Source organism: Zonotrichia albicollis, chromosome 9 (assembly GCF_047830755.1).
Source record: "Zonotrichia albicollis isolate bZonAlb1 chromosome 9, bZonAlb1.hap1, whole genome shotgun sequence".
Classification (NCBI taxonomy): domain Eukaryota; kingdom Metazoa; phylum Chordata; class Aves; order Passeriformes; family Passerellidae; genus Zonotrichia; species Zonotrichia albicollis.
This window is the reverse complement of record NC_133827.1, coordinates 30,266,963-30,281,544: the sequence shown is the minus strand read 5'-3', so window position 1 is coordinate 30,281,544 and position 14,582 is coordinate 30,266,963. Positions and strand designations below refer to the sequence as shown.

General features: G+C 40.5%; 2 protein-coding genes across 5 annotated transcripts in view; both read right to left on the bottom strand.

Annotated features, from left to right (window-relative positions):
* Positions 1-490: 490 nt before the first annotated feature.
* On the bottom strand, positions 491-11,823 carry GP5 (glycoprotein V platelet). Its single transcript, XM_074547199.1, has one exon. It carries the CDS (start codon positions 5,105-5,107, stop codon positions 3,191-3,193), a length of 1,917 nt encoding a protein of 638 aa, XP_074403300.1. The 5' UTR covers positions 5,108-11,823; the 3' UTR covers positions 491-3,190.
* A 137-nt stretch (positions 11,824-11,960) lies between these two features.
* The window catches only part of ATP13A3 (ATPase 13A3), a 52,779-nt gene continuing 50,157 nt past the window's right edge, over positions 11,961-14,582 (bottom strand). For all 4 annotated transcript variants that reach the window (XM_074547196.1, XM_074547195.1, XM_074547194.1 and 1 more), the window contains one exon: positions 11,961-13,386. In XM_074547196.1, coding sequence (XP_074403297.1) covers positions 13,189-13,386 — 198 coding nt within the window. In that variant the 3' untranslated portion in view covers positions 11,961-13,188. The remainder of the gene's footprint in view (positions 13,387-14,582) is intronic.

Here is a 14,582-nt window from a genome sequence, read left to right as displayed (position 1 = left end):
CTCAGCAGCTTGTGCTTTGGGGACTCTGGATTCAACTCCCAACAAGCAAAGGAGAATGGCATTTGTGGTGACATCAAGCTGGAAACACAATGAATAGTCCCATGGCTTGGCACAGTGTAGGTCAAAGCTCCCACTGCTCCAGGATTTCCTCAACAGAGAGAGCAGGAGCAACTGCTACAGCAGCACTTGAAGGGATGGAGCAAGCTGTGACTGGGCTGGCACAGATGGCCTAGTGGGGAGGTACCCAAGCACTCCCAGCCAGGATGTGGTCCTGGAAGCAGGTCCTTGACCTGGAGGTCTGGATAACGTGCAGGGCTGTTAACCATGACTCTGCACCCCCATTTGGAGCCAAGAGAGAAGAACCAAACCCTTCAGCCACTGTAATGCATGTGCTTTGCATTCACCTCTTCCCCAGTATCAGGGACCCACTGGATCAGGGATTAGGTACCTCCAGTTTCTTACCTCCAGCCTGTGTTCCCTTCCAGCCTGGTGGCAAAGGCTGGGCAGTAGATGATGCAAGTGTGGGCTGCAGGGACTGGGAGAATCCTTGCACACAAAGGAACAGTGCTTTGAGGGACCAGCCTGCTGCCTTCCTCCGGCCACAGCTGCATCGTGCTGACCTGGACGATTAACCCTTCTCCAGGAAAAACAGAAATGGGGTATGCACAAAGATATCCTTGGGTTTCTCAGGCCAGGGAATTTTTCAGGAAGGGCTGAGCTCTACTGGGCAAGAAACAATGAATCAGAAGCAGCTCAAAACAGTACACCTCAGAGGAAAGTTAGTAAACCACCCCAGGCACTCACTGCTCCAGCCTTTTGTTGTCTGATGACTTCACTTCCCCCGTCTGGCTCAGGCATGGGGAAAGCCCGATGACAGCATGTGAGGAGGAATCATCCTGGAAGAGGAATCATCCTGTCCTAGCCTTGCCTGTGCACAGCTCTGTGCCAGAGCCCCCACGTGCCAGAGCTGGAGCTCAGCGGCCGCAGCAGCAGCCAAGGAGCAGCGTGGGGGCCCAGCTGGGGCTCTGCAGGGCCAGGGCAGCCAGAGAGGGCTCACAAAGGCACAGCTGGTGCTGCCCTGGGGTGGGCAGCAAGGTGTCACACCCACACCATGGGCAAACAGGGGCTTTTCCTCACAAATCAGACACTGTGCATCCAAGCACCCAGAGCACACTTCCTTCACTGAGGTAACGATCCCCAGCATGGTTTGTAGAAGTCAAAGACAGAATTTCCTCACTAGCCCTGATATCCTGACCTGCCTGCTGCAAGCAGCTGCCTGCGTGGCACCGTGTGACAGCGCTGAAGCTGGCACAGCACTGAGGGGTTATTACAGCTGTCCAACCAAGAAACTAAATTTGCAACAACTCTCTCTTCTTAAATACTACATGCAACCACCCAGAACCACCACTGAGAAAGCTCACTGCTGGTTTTGTGCTTCTCTCAATCATATTGCAGTAAATATTCTGGAGCATCTGTTTGTGATTCCAGTCACAGCTTGCTTTGCACCACTTGCAGTGACTTGTGTTTCTGCTTCTTTAGAGATAGCTCTAATTCCCATTTAGCCTGGTTTGCCAAAGTTTGTTAAACCTCACCAGCAAGACAACGATCATTTAACACTATAGAAGCACATTCTCTCTTTTCAAAGAGGAATTTAGGCCCAGCAGCAGAGCACCCTGAAACAAAGAAGTCACAGTTTATTCTTCATGCCTACAGTAACACACAGCAGGGAATCAACCATAACCAACCTGCAGGAAATGCAAGTTTTCTTCACCTCAAATCTGTTATGCATTTAAAGGCCATCCATGAAAGTCCCTAATAGTGAGAAAGTCACTAAGGTTACAAAATTACTCCTAGAGTAGAGGCTCTCTAGCCCAAGAAGCCAGGGATCCCCACCCACAGGTTTTTAAGCACATCAGAGCTTTTAAGAGCAAATGAAGTCCCATAATGTAGATAAAAGCTGATAGTTAAATCCAAGAGCTACTAAAGCACAGGCAGTCTGACAGCCACCAGTCTACCTATGAACTAAAATATTCATACAATTCAAAATACTAATAAAATGTTAGTATAAAGACCACAACCCACACTATTGCCTAGTAGTTGCCTTTGCACATCAACACTTGAAAGGACTGGAAGTCAGGGAATAGCAGGATGTAATAAGGTAAAAAGTAGTGAGACTGAAAATGTGACTGGACACTCCAAGTTGAAGTTGTATATGTTCCCCAGCCAATTTCAAAATGGAGGTGACACTTTGCGGCCCTCAGTTCAGGCAGGCTCCCTGCCCCTCAGCTGCATGCTGCTGTTTTGCTGGCCAAGCCCAGGAGAGACCATTCTTTTCTCTCCCAGCTCAGTCCAGATCAGCTCTCAAACCAATTCGTGCCTGTGGAGCCCCTCCTCAGTCCTGGGCATCCTCCTGGTACTCTGGTTTCAAGATTCCCTGCATCATGCAGCCAGGAATTCCTTGTTTTTTCAACCACTGGCCAAAGTTTAAGGATGAAAGTGTTTACTTAAAATTAAAACCTCCAATCAAACAATAAAATACATCATGATTATACTTCCTAGCTCAGCATCTTCCTCTGCTGTTAGCTTTGATTGGTATCCCTTCCTCATGCCACGTCCTGGGAAGGGGCTGAGGACAGAAAGCAGAAGTTAAGACACTTCACCACACCATTCTGCACACATCCCCATTGTTTAAAGGTCCTTCCCAGCATCTCCTCCCAAAACCACCATTTTTTTTTTCTCAGTAAGGAGACAAAAGATGGCAGGCAGTAGAGGGAATAATATTATTGGAGTCCTTTGGGCGATGTCTAAAGCACAGTTGAAGCCATGTTCCTATGTAAGAGTTCCTCCATTGATGGCACTCCATCTGAGCAGTGAACACTCAGCAGGCAGCAGCCTCTGGCAGAGGACAGGGCAGCACACCAAGGCAGGAAACCCACAGCACACGTCTGGAGGTGACCACAGTACTTCCATCTTGCCCTCTGGGTTCATGCACTAAGTGCTGTAGCAATTTACAGTGATTACAGCCACTCTTGGCAAATGCTGCAAGGTGCATAAAACTCATTTCCATTATGTTATAAAGGCAAGGTCCTTATGGTCTTTGCTATGAAGATCTGTAATCAAGTATTAACTGCTCAAATGTTCAAAAAACATCCAAAGCAACACTTCCAGTTCTTTCTTGGGCTAGATTTCTCTATCTTCTTGATATTCTTATCAGAACTACAGGCTGAGCAGGAATATTTCTGGAGAGCAAGAGTTGCCTGGTGTTACCCATCACATATAGACTGAGCACAATGACTACAGTCTGGAGTGTTAAAATCAAACTGTGAACACACAAGAGTAGCTGGCAATAAGTAACTCTGATATTAAAATAGGGTTTAGCACTGCTGTGGGCTGGAAACTCATCCCACCAGACAAGAGTAGTTAAATCTGTCCCTCTAACACTGCTGGTTCGTGCTATGATGCTGGGAGAAGTTTGGACTGGAACATCTGAGAAATGCAGCCCAGGTTGTCCAACATCTTCAACATGGGAGTAGGTAAAACTTGGAGTTGCAGGAGGAATGGATGTGGGCATGCTGGTGATTTCCATGTCAGACAGCACTGTTACAGCAGTCTCCTGAGGTGATGTGAAGTGCTCCGTCACAGGAGATGTCAAAGTTGAGCTGAACGTCTGATAGGTCACAGCTGTGGTTGGCAGGCATTCCAGGTCATCGATGCTTAGAGACACAAGAGAAATATTCTGCAGTGCCAGTGGGCTGTGGCACATCAGAGATGGCACATTTTTAATTATTGCTGTGCTCTTCTGGAGCCATTCTCGGAAGCCAAGAATTTGGCAATCACATTTCCAAGGGTTGTCGTCAAGGACAACTTCTTCCAGCTCAGGTAAAGCAGTAAAGAAGTCTGCAGGAAGAGACTGCAGGTTAGTACTATTCAGGTAAACTTTCTGGAGGTGCTTGAGATTATGAAAGAGGTTTCTAGGAAGAACCTCAAGCCTTGTATCAAACAGGGAAATGTTCTGCAGTTTCTGAAGGCTCAGAAAGATTCCCTCTGGCAAACTGGAAATATTACTTGTATGGAGAGAAAGGCCCCGCAGTTCATTCAGGCCACTGAATACATTCCTAGGAAGAACCGTAAGCTCTGGGTTAAAACTCAGCACAAGAAGCTCTAAATTTGTCAAGTTACTGAACACAAAATCTGGTATTGTTGAGAGCTTTGTGTGATACAGCCATAGGCTACCAAGATGCCTCATCTCTCCAAACAGCACTTCTGGAAGAGACTTCAGTGGGTTCCTGTACAAGGTCAGTTTAGACAGGTTGTGCAAGTGCAAAAAAAGCCCAGAAGGCAAAACCTGAAGCCTGTTCCTGGAGAGTGTCAGCGTTCTTAGTTTACCAAGACAATGAAATGCATCAGGGGCAATGGAATGGATATTATTGGAATGCAGGAAAAGCTCCTGCAGCTCCTTCAGGCTATCAAACACACCAGACTCTATTGAAGACAGTCTATTAATATACAGCATCAGCCTCTCAAGCCTGGCTAATGCACTAAATATATTTCTAGGCAGTGCTGCTAAGTAATTTCTTGACAAGTTCAGTACTCTGAGTTTAGTGAGTTTCTTCATCACACCACTGGGAAGTGCTGTTAGTTGGTTTTTGTTCAAGTAAAGCTCCTGCAAACCAGCCAGTTTGTCAAACAGATTTTCCTCAATAGAATTCAACCTGTTACTTTCAATCATCAATTGCTGAAGCTGCACCATGTCATCAAATACTTCTGGTGGAAGTTCAACCAGCTTATTATCCAGCAGTTTGAGGACTTTTAGCCTTCCCAAGCCTTTAAAAGCCATTGGTGAAACCAGAGCGATGTTGTTTGAAGACAGGATGAGATGCTGCAGTTCCTCCATCCTAGCAAAAACATCCTGCAAGTACGATATGTTAGCATTTGTTATGTGAATTTCTGTCATGTTGCAAGGCAGATTTAACAATTCCAGGTCTTTTATGTGGGGGCCAGAGCAATAAATTGCATTTTTTGAAGAGCAGTCACAATTCTCAGGACAAATAGATGCATCCAACTGGAAGAAAAGCTTGATCATCACTGACAAACGAAACACCAACATCCTTGCTGAAGTGCCAGAAACATTAGCTGTTACAAGAGATAAGAGAGAATCAGGATTTGATCATAGGTAACTTAGCAGCTCACAAAGATGTGTGATTATATCATAAACCTGCATATGTGTGCAAAATTTCCCGTGCCTTGAAAGCAAACTTCAAAATCTCTTTTATTGTTGACTGCCAGTATTTCTGAAGTACTCAGCTTACACTGAGAAGTACAGGTAAATTAATTTTTGTAACTCAAGTACTTCTTGTTTGTATTTGTACCAATTAACTATAATAAAAGTATACAAAAATCATGATGAAACACTTAAGTAGTCAAAAGACATATTTATTTGAACAGAAAAGCATTACAGAATTACAGAAGGGTTTGGGTTGGAAGGGACCTTAAGGATCATCTCTTTCCATCTGACAGGGACATCTTCCACTAGACGAGGTTTAGTGTATTATACTAAATTACATGCCAAAAATATTTTCAAAAATTATCAAAAGGTCCTGCACTCACTGTGTTTTTCATTGTAAGTTATCTGAGGTTAAAAAATAAAGTTTAGCCTGCAAAAATAGACAATGGAGGTAAAAAGGTTGTCCTGTTCTTTAAGTGGTGAAAAGCAAAACAGCACCGTCCAGTTAAATCCTGTCTCAGCATTTTCAAGTGATGGCTTCTTGGAACAGCCCAGGAACACACAAGAAGGAACAGGCTATTTTTGACACAGCCTGAAATAGCACAGAAGACCCCATATGGCACAGGACAGTACTGAGCCTCTGACAACCACCAAGCCTCATTTCAACAGCTTAACACAATACCAAGCTATCAGTAGTGGAATTGGAAGTACAGTAAAATGAGAGGAAAGAAGTGCACAAAATTAGATGGGAAGTTGTAGCAATAAAGGCACATCTGCATGAAACACACCACAAAGTTGGAAAGTTGCACACATCTCCAAACAGGAAAGCAATCCTTGTAGGTATAAATGGTAATATTTAAAAGAGCAAGTCAAACAGAAACCCACAGAAATACTTCCTCAATGAAATCAACAAGTCCAAGTGTATCAGAAACCTGGATGTCAAGCACCTGGCTGAGCAGCAGAATAAGCAGCAACTGGGACCACTGGAATAGTTACAAAACTTCCACAGATGTAACTGGGATAGCTGACACAACATCAGCCCTCTGCACCAGGAACATAGAGGAGAGGAAGGCTCCATCCCCACATGCTCTTTTTCAGGGGCAAGGATGAAGCTCTCCCATACCAATCCCACAAACAGACTGTTGGGTTCAACCCCCTTCACTGAAAGAGAAACCCAAAACAGCTGCATGTCCAAACCAGCTACTGCATTAAAAAAAAGCCAGAAGAGCAAAAGGGAGTGCTTTAAAAAAATTTAAATTTTATTCAGCTTCAGAGTACTGAAGTCTGGTAAAATGTCTAACTCTCCCTCAGGAAGGGAAGGACATGGCATTTAGGGCTATCAACAACCAGCAACACAGTCCCACAAAACAAGATCTCAGTGGGCTTTTCACAACTCATTGAATGAGACATAGGCATCACCAAAAAATAGCACAAGGTTCCACTCTTTTAAAGGTCTTAAGTCTTTCACGTGTCAAACAAGAATCTTTCAGAGAATCTCACCCTCCTAGTAATCCTCCCTACCCCAAAACTTTGTCATAAGCCAGTGATTCTTTTACCTCAATGAATTTGTAACTCAGTCCATCTCTGATCCTACGTATCCCCATGAGCAGAACCCTCCATCCAGAAACACATGAAGAAATTTCTGTTTCAAGCCCTGACTTGAACCAAATGGATGGAAAAACACCCAGTTTCTTATGCTAGAAACTGCAAATGCAGATCCTTTGGAAGGTATGACTACAGGCCACTCTGTAAAATCAGAAACAGACTAACACCAGCCTGTAGGTTCATGATGAGTGTTTTCCTGGTGTTATAGCAAAAGATAAGAAAGTATACAAGAAGACAAGCAGATACTCAGAAATGCTAGAAAGCACTAGTTTTGACAAACAGCAAAATGTTTGCTGTTTCTTTGCAAGACATGAAGGCTGTAAGTGCTGTCACAAGAACTGGAAAAGCCTATGGGTCTCAAACACCTAGAGCTGCTAACAGTATTTTTTAAAGAGACATTTAAAGATTTTAACAGTACAGAATACAGTAATACCCACAATAAAGATAATGATACATTCCCATACCTTAGAATTCTCTCAAACCCTCACATGAGACAGCTGGCATTCCAGAAAAGGCACCAGCATGTCTGGTCACTTAACCAAAGCCTGCTCTACAGCCTTTCCCTTTCAGCTCCCCTTCCCCACCACCCCAGTATTTCTCAAGACTACAAAAGGATGCCAGAGGCAATACATTAATGCTGTTACTATATCAGAAGTCTCAAATCAGTTTTGAACTTACAGAACACTGAGCACATGTACTGCTTACAGTGGTGCTTACCTCTTTTACTGTCTTGCAAGTTCCTAAACTCATACAAGCATGACAAAGAAATTTTGAGCTGTACCTTAGAAACTTATCTGCTTTTTAAAGGAACTTACTAGGAGGAGAGCGGGCAATCAGGCTTCACCATGACACTGCACTTTAAATGGGAAGTAAAACAGCAAAAGGCATCCTCCAGATAACACTTTCACCCGTATTTGTCCAGTTACTGAGACAGGCCAAAGGCCAAACAATATTTGAAGTTTCAGAGCAGATTTTTGCTTATAATTGTTCAAGCAACTAACTTCCACAGGTTGTAATTCCAAAAGTAGGGCTTGAAGCCACTCACATAACAGGTGAAAATTTTAAGTCATACACCCAACAGCAGAAAACCCACTTGTAGCTTCTTTGGCAGTGATATTGGGGTATGTGCTTCAGCCAGCCCAAAGCAAATCTGAGTGAAGTCAGAAATCTGCATTTCAATGTGAGATGTGATCAGAAATTACAAATTTGTCACCAGTCTGCTAAATAGGTTTTGAAGGAGTGGATGCATCCACTTTAAACCAGGTGCTCCTACCTTCACAAAGCTGCTCTGACTTTTAATTTCTTGCAGGACTGGAGTCAAAGCAATTTCAGTAAGTAATGAAGGGACTTTTAACTTAATACTTTGGCTAAGCATTCCAAGGTTGACACATTTAGTTTCTGTTTTTCCTCAAAGTCTTCTGGAGTGGCATGCCAACAAAACCTAAAACCAGTAAGATTCTGAAAGAGAAAAGCTAAGTTGTAAAATTAGAAGCTTGAAATTGAAAGATTAAGTTTTTGTTTTTAAGTAAAAAGGTTTCTTAAGTATCTTGTCTTCAAGTTTAAAATAATGTGCTCTGCTAATGACTGTTTCAATGGAAGGTGAGCCACAGGACAGAAAGATGTCTTCATTTCGACATGATTTTGCTGAAGATGACTGTGACAATGGTGACAGCTGAGATCATGCTTCCCACATGTCCAAACAGAAGGAACATCTGAATAACCAAAGGTGGAAACGAGCTGCTATCACATGTACAAGGCTGTAGAATGGCTCTCCTAAGCCACCAGGAGAAGCTGCAGTCAGTGTGATCCCCTGCAGAACACCAACACAGCAGGCACCCCTCCCACCCATCTGCAGAAACACAGAGGCACTGAACAACACATCCATGACATCAGGGGGAGTAAGCCTGTGTTCTTCAACTAGCTTTGCACCTAATTCTAGAAAGAATTATTAAAACAATTTCATGAAACTAATGAGAAGAGTTAAAATATCCATTCATTTTAATTTTATTTTCAAAGAGCTTCAGTCACAAAAATGATTTACAAGTCTATTTACAATTCTATTGTACAGTTATTTATGTATGCCTCTTGACAACAGGGTACCATTCTAGAGCAGCAATACATATTTTAAATACAAAGATGTAGTATCATTTCAGATTTAAAAATAAAAGGAAGCTGAGCTTCTAGAGAGTGCTGTAATGATGAACATTTTAATCTGTGTTAGGCTCGAGGAATTAATGACAAACTAAGTAGTTTCTGGTTCACATAATTATTAAACAAGCTGCAGTTTGTTGAAAATAGTTTTAAAAACCTGAAGCTTTACTGTATATAAAATCAACATATTCAAGACTCTAAAAATTGTCAAAAACCCACAGCTTTCCCTTAGACATACAAAACCCTAAGTTTACAATTCAGAATTTCATGGGAGAAATCCAACAGGACTTGAGCTCTCTCATTTTGTGATGACCAACATAAGCATTAAAAATTTGCAGCATAAAAAGGACTCCACATCTGCTTAGTATTATACTGCATATACACATATACAGTACAGGATTATTTACCCAATTTGGGATGACTGTTCAGCACAACCTTCATGAAGAAAGAAAAAAATAAATAGAATTAAAAATGCAACAACTTTTTAAAAAGTGCAACAGTAAGAGTTTCCAATTTAAAGTTATGATGAATATGGACAGTCAGTTCTGTGGGTTTTTTCAGCCGCTTCTATTCAAGCATTATTTGCAGCATTTTCTTTTTACAGTAGATTTATTTCTATAGTACATGAAACTAGAGTTACTGCTAATTGAATCTGAAGGGAAAGGAAGGAAAAAAAACTTTAAAAATAACCCTGAGGGATATACAATTTCATGATCTTGTAATTTATTTCTAAAAAGTAACATTTATTATTTAGCAACTGCTTTTCTGGATAGACCAGTCCTTTAAGTATGTGCATAAATAATATTTAAAAATCAGTAATATTTACAAATCCTAATACATCAAAATAAAATACGTACAGATTGAAGTCTGCATACACAAATAATTTAATAATAAATCAAACTCCTCAACATAAGGCCAAAATATACAGCAGGAAGAAAATGTCTACCCAGTATCTAGTGGAGCTCACTAACTTGGTCTGTTCACCTGAATTTAGATTTCCAAGATGAACACTGAAAAATATTTTTTTTCACTACAAAATGAATTTCATCTTACTTCAAAGCAGAAACTGAATACACTAGTGCAGATCTAGTTTGCTGCATTTCTGAAAACCAGAAAAACTAAGCTGCTCAAAATGAGAAAAATTATAGGTGGTCAAATTCAGCTCTTGGGCAGGAAGGCATAAATCCCAATAATTGCAGAAAATGCAAAAGCTTATTTTGTGGCTGAACTTGCAATAACAAGATGGATTCTCAGAAAAGCTGATTTATTATTCCTGACTAAGCGTCAGAGCTCAAGCATGCAACCTCAGGAACATTTACCAACCCTGAACGCAGACCTGGAGGAAACGAGCTCCCATTTGCAAAACATTCAAGTTTACTCGCTCATGAGCCATTAGTCACTCAGTTAAGTGGAGACACTTGGCAATTTCTGTTTTAGTAACAGTTCCCTAAAATGTTCTCTGAAGACAAGCCCACCTTAAAGAGCTGTTTTCCTCCTCACTTTCTAGGTAAGTCTAATAAACTAGAATAAGACTGAAAAACTAGCTTCAGAAACCAAACAAGCCAAGAGAAATTATCAGTCTAGGAAAGTATTAAGCAAAAGCATATAAAAGGGAAAGACACAAATATTTCCTTTCAGTTCTCATGAAACGGCAAATCTAAAATGGTCAGTGAAATGGAAAGCAGAAGCTTATGCGTTTAAGGATAAGTCACAGCTCCCAGGTCCAAGATGCATAGCTTCACAATATTTTTCAACTAAAGTATTATTTTTGTTTAGATTTGAGTACTACTTACGCAGCTAAGAATTATTCTTCATCAGTTATTCCATGCTACAAAGATTTTGTAAAATCAACATCGGCAGAAATTAGCCAACTGACTCAGGTTCATGACTAATTAATGCATCCAATGTTTGCAGACCCTTTAAAAGCCACCAATGTTGTTCAATGTTTATGACCTTATGAAGCCAGGACAATAAAGAACATTGCTCTGTTGAATGAATGCTAAGAAAACCACTTCCCCTTTTCCCCCTGCTCCACTCCTCAAAAACAAACAACAACAACAGAAATCAGGAAAAGAGTTGACAGCTGGACTGGAAGATAGTACACCCATATGCATACTATTTAGGAGGAGCAATAACTTCAACAACCCAGTTCTAGGAAAAGGTCTTCCAAACCATTTAGCACCACTTTTAAATTCCCTGTTGGCACAGTATATTCAACACTGCAGAAACCACAACATGATTGACATTAACATGGTTAATGGTTGATGATTTTGAAGGTCTTTTCCAACCTTAATGATTCTATGAGCAGCAGGGCACACTGTCCATACTGTCCTACAGAACAGCACAAGGGAATTAGGCCTGATCTGAAAAGAAAAATTCTGCTTATTAAAACAAGGCTGGAATGGAATTGTCTCCACAGGAATTTAAAAGAAGAAAACAAAACAAGACAACCCAGCAAAAAAAAAAAAAAAAAAGAAGAAGAAAAAAAAGGAAAAAAGAAGAAAATCCCTAAGATCAAAACCTCAAACTCCATCATCAGAATATACAGACTTCAAAACAATCCCAGCCAGCCAGTGCGCTGGGGCCCTCATTCCACAACTACTCTAAAGGACCCCACTTCCTTCTCTAAAGGATCTCTACAGAATCATGACTTCTTCAGACCCCAGATCTCCTCCCAAAGCTTGGAGGTGTCTGGACCAGTTAGTTGCCTCTGGTCAAAACTAGACTGATCAAGACTTATTATTTATCATCTTCCCAAAGACACTAAGGAAGACACTTCCAAACATTTACAAAGTTGACAATGGTTTCCAGATAAGTAATTTGTAGTTAAAAAAAAAACCAACAACAACAAAAAAAACAACAAAAAAGTTTTAAGCCTTGCAAGTCAAAGTGCTGTCTGCCTCTACTTCTTTGTAGACCTATTTTTCTAGTGGTCTTGTCTTCTGATACTGCCTCATGGCAAAATGATGTATGGCTACCCCTCTAGTGCTTAAGCAGCATTAGTGGTGATACTAGCTTTTATTTTATTCATCTTTTTTTTTTCAATAAATAAAATCTGCATAAGCCTTATAGTTCTGTAGCAAGACAGACTTTAGCTCAATTTTCTCCTAATTTTGTTTTGTACAGCTACATGTAGCGCTGAAGACACCGCAGCCTCTGAAATGCCTGTGCTCTCCACGAGCACAAACCCCACAGTGGGCATGGGACAACACCTCCCTCCACTCCCATATCCCTTGCAGCAGTAACTCTGGCCTTACTACTTCAAGGTATATAGGAAAATTATCTTTAGATTTACAAATAAAACATGGTCCACAAAGGGATAATCCAACCCTTCTGCAGGAAAAAGCAAGGTTTATGGAGAAATGCATAGCTACATGTAATAAAACATGACACAGAAAAAAGTGTTTAGATTCTCCATCCTTCTTTCTCCAAAAACTTTAGAGTGTAGCCAAATGGCTCCTCCCCTGGAGGCCACCTAAGCCTTTTCTGTGGTTAGCTAGAAGAGAAGCCAAGAATCCACATGAAAGCAGTGTGCTTATTTCTTAAGGACAGAGCATATTGCTTCTACAGCATTCCAAATTCCTGCTGTGGCAGACTAAAGAATTGAACTTAGAACCCAAACATTACACCTGGAAACACTCCTTACTAATAGGGACAAATTTAAGAGGTACACACACAAACTTTAGAACCGTTCTGAGGCACAAAACTTTTCATCAGTCAAATAAAAACCAACTAAACAAACAAATAACCCCAACCAACCAAAAAGACAGACACAAAAAAACCCCAAACCATGACAAGGTTATTATGCACCTCTAGTACAGCCATGAAACCATCACATCATAGGGTTTACATGAACACATGCCCAGAATAAGCAGATTAGAACAACTATTAAAGTACTCCAGGCAAATAATGTGAACCTGTTTTAACTGCCCTGCAGTTTAAACCTTCAAATGCATCTCATTTAGGAACAATGAAATCTGAAAGAAGGTGGAAGGAAACAAAATCATTTTTGTTCTGCCTAAGGTAACTTACATTTTTAAAATGTATAGCCATAGGACACCTGGCTCTGAATTTTGTATTCAGAGAGACAAAACAGTTGGAAATATCTGCATTAGAATTTGACATTTAGCACACTGCAGTTTCAAATAAAGCCTTAAAATTACATTCTTCTGAATACTACTAAAGATACATGCCACCAGGATCCACTGCTACGTTACAGTGATGATTTGATATGAACCATTTTCTTGGGATGGTACTTTTGCTTCTGTTGTTGTCCTGGGTTTTGGTGGCCATTCTGGATCAACCAGCAGTTCCTGAGCTAGGTGCATATACTTGGCTTTTGGTGTCTTCTCTCTACAACCAAACAGGGAAGAAAGGAAACAGACGCCACAGCGGTCCCCAGCCTCCTGCAGAAGTGAACAAATTTGAAAATTGGATTACCATAACAAAAACAAAAGTCAGTAACAATACAGTAAATCATTAGAAGAAAATTAAATAGTAAATTAAAGACTGAAATAAGTTTATCACATTGTATTGGACCTGTGATACAGAAACTCTTCTGTTGTGTCTTCTATACTATGGTAGTAATGACATTCAAAAAACATTTTTAAGACAAAACCAACTATTTCACATTATCATAACATACATTATCTAACACCAACAGTTTTTATGCATATTCTGTAATAATTTCAATAATTACAGATAGAACAGGGAACAATAAATTATTTTACTGTTGGAGAATAAAAGCCTGGTCCAGAAAAATTCCTAAAATCCCAAAACATTTTTTTAAGTAGTGAATTGTTAAACTGAAGGCATCCAGTCAGACAAAAGTAGCAGAATTTAACTTCCTGGTGAAATCTAAATACTGCAGGTATTAATAGCTATTAAAAAGGACACAAATTATTAAACTTAAGACTTCCTTCCTATGTTTCCTCTCCCAGTCTTAAAAGCATGTAATTAAATTAGCTGGGGAGGAGAAACACCATTCCTCATTCTTGAGAATGAATCCCTCTCATGTCTCAGAGACCAACTATAGTCTACAGGGCTGACATTTTAATAGTAATATATTCTATAGTTTTCATCATGCTCTAAATGTCTGTCAATTGGTGAACTGAAACAAATGTGAGCCTTGAGCACAGTTTCCATTCTTCAGCGACCACAAAACAATTTGTTCTACAACAGCCTCAAAAGGACAAATGTAAATCTGAAGTGAATATATTTAATAAAATTTAGTGCTGAGAAATAAACCACTGTAATTCTAGCAAGCACAAATGTATAATCGGCCAAAAGTAATAAGGCAACAGGCTTAAAGTAGAGCTGTTTTTTATGGGATTCACATAGATTTCCTTCATGCAGAAGGGGCAGACCAGAGCAAAATTCATGGTCACCTGAAAAACCTTTCAGTGTCCTAAACCATCTGAAGCAGTAATAGTGTATTTTCATTTGCCATCTTGTTTTGTTTCATTTGTACATGCTGAAAATTACTGCTCTCAGACAAGGGCCCAGAACTCTAAACCAAGTAATTTATTTTAATTGCTTCTAAGCAAATCAAGATGTTCCCAGTCCAAGTGTACTAACTTGTGACACCAAAAAAATTTGCTAA

What these genes read in the sequence shown, in the direction of transcription:
- GP5 (XM_074547199.1), bottom strand. Translation starts at nt 5,107, where the DNA reads ATGTTGGTGTTTCGTTTGTCAGTGATGATCAAGCTTTTCTTCCAGTTG.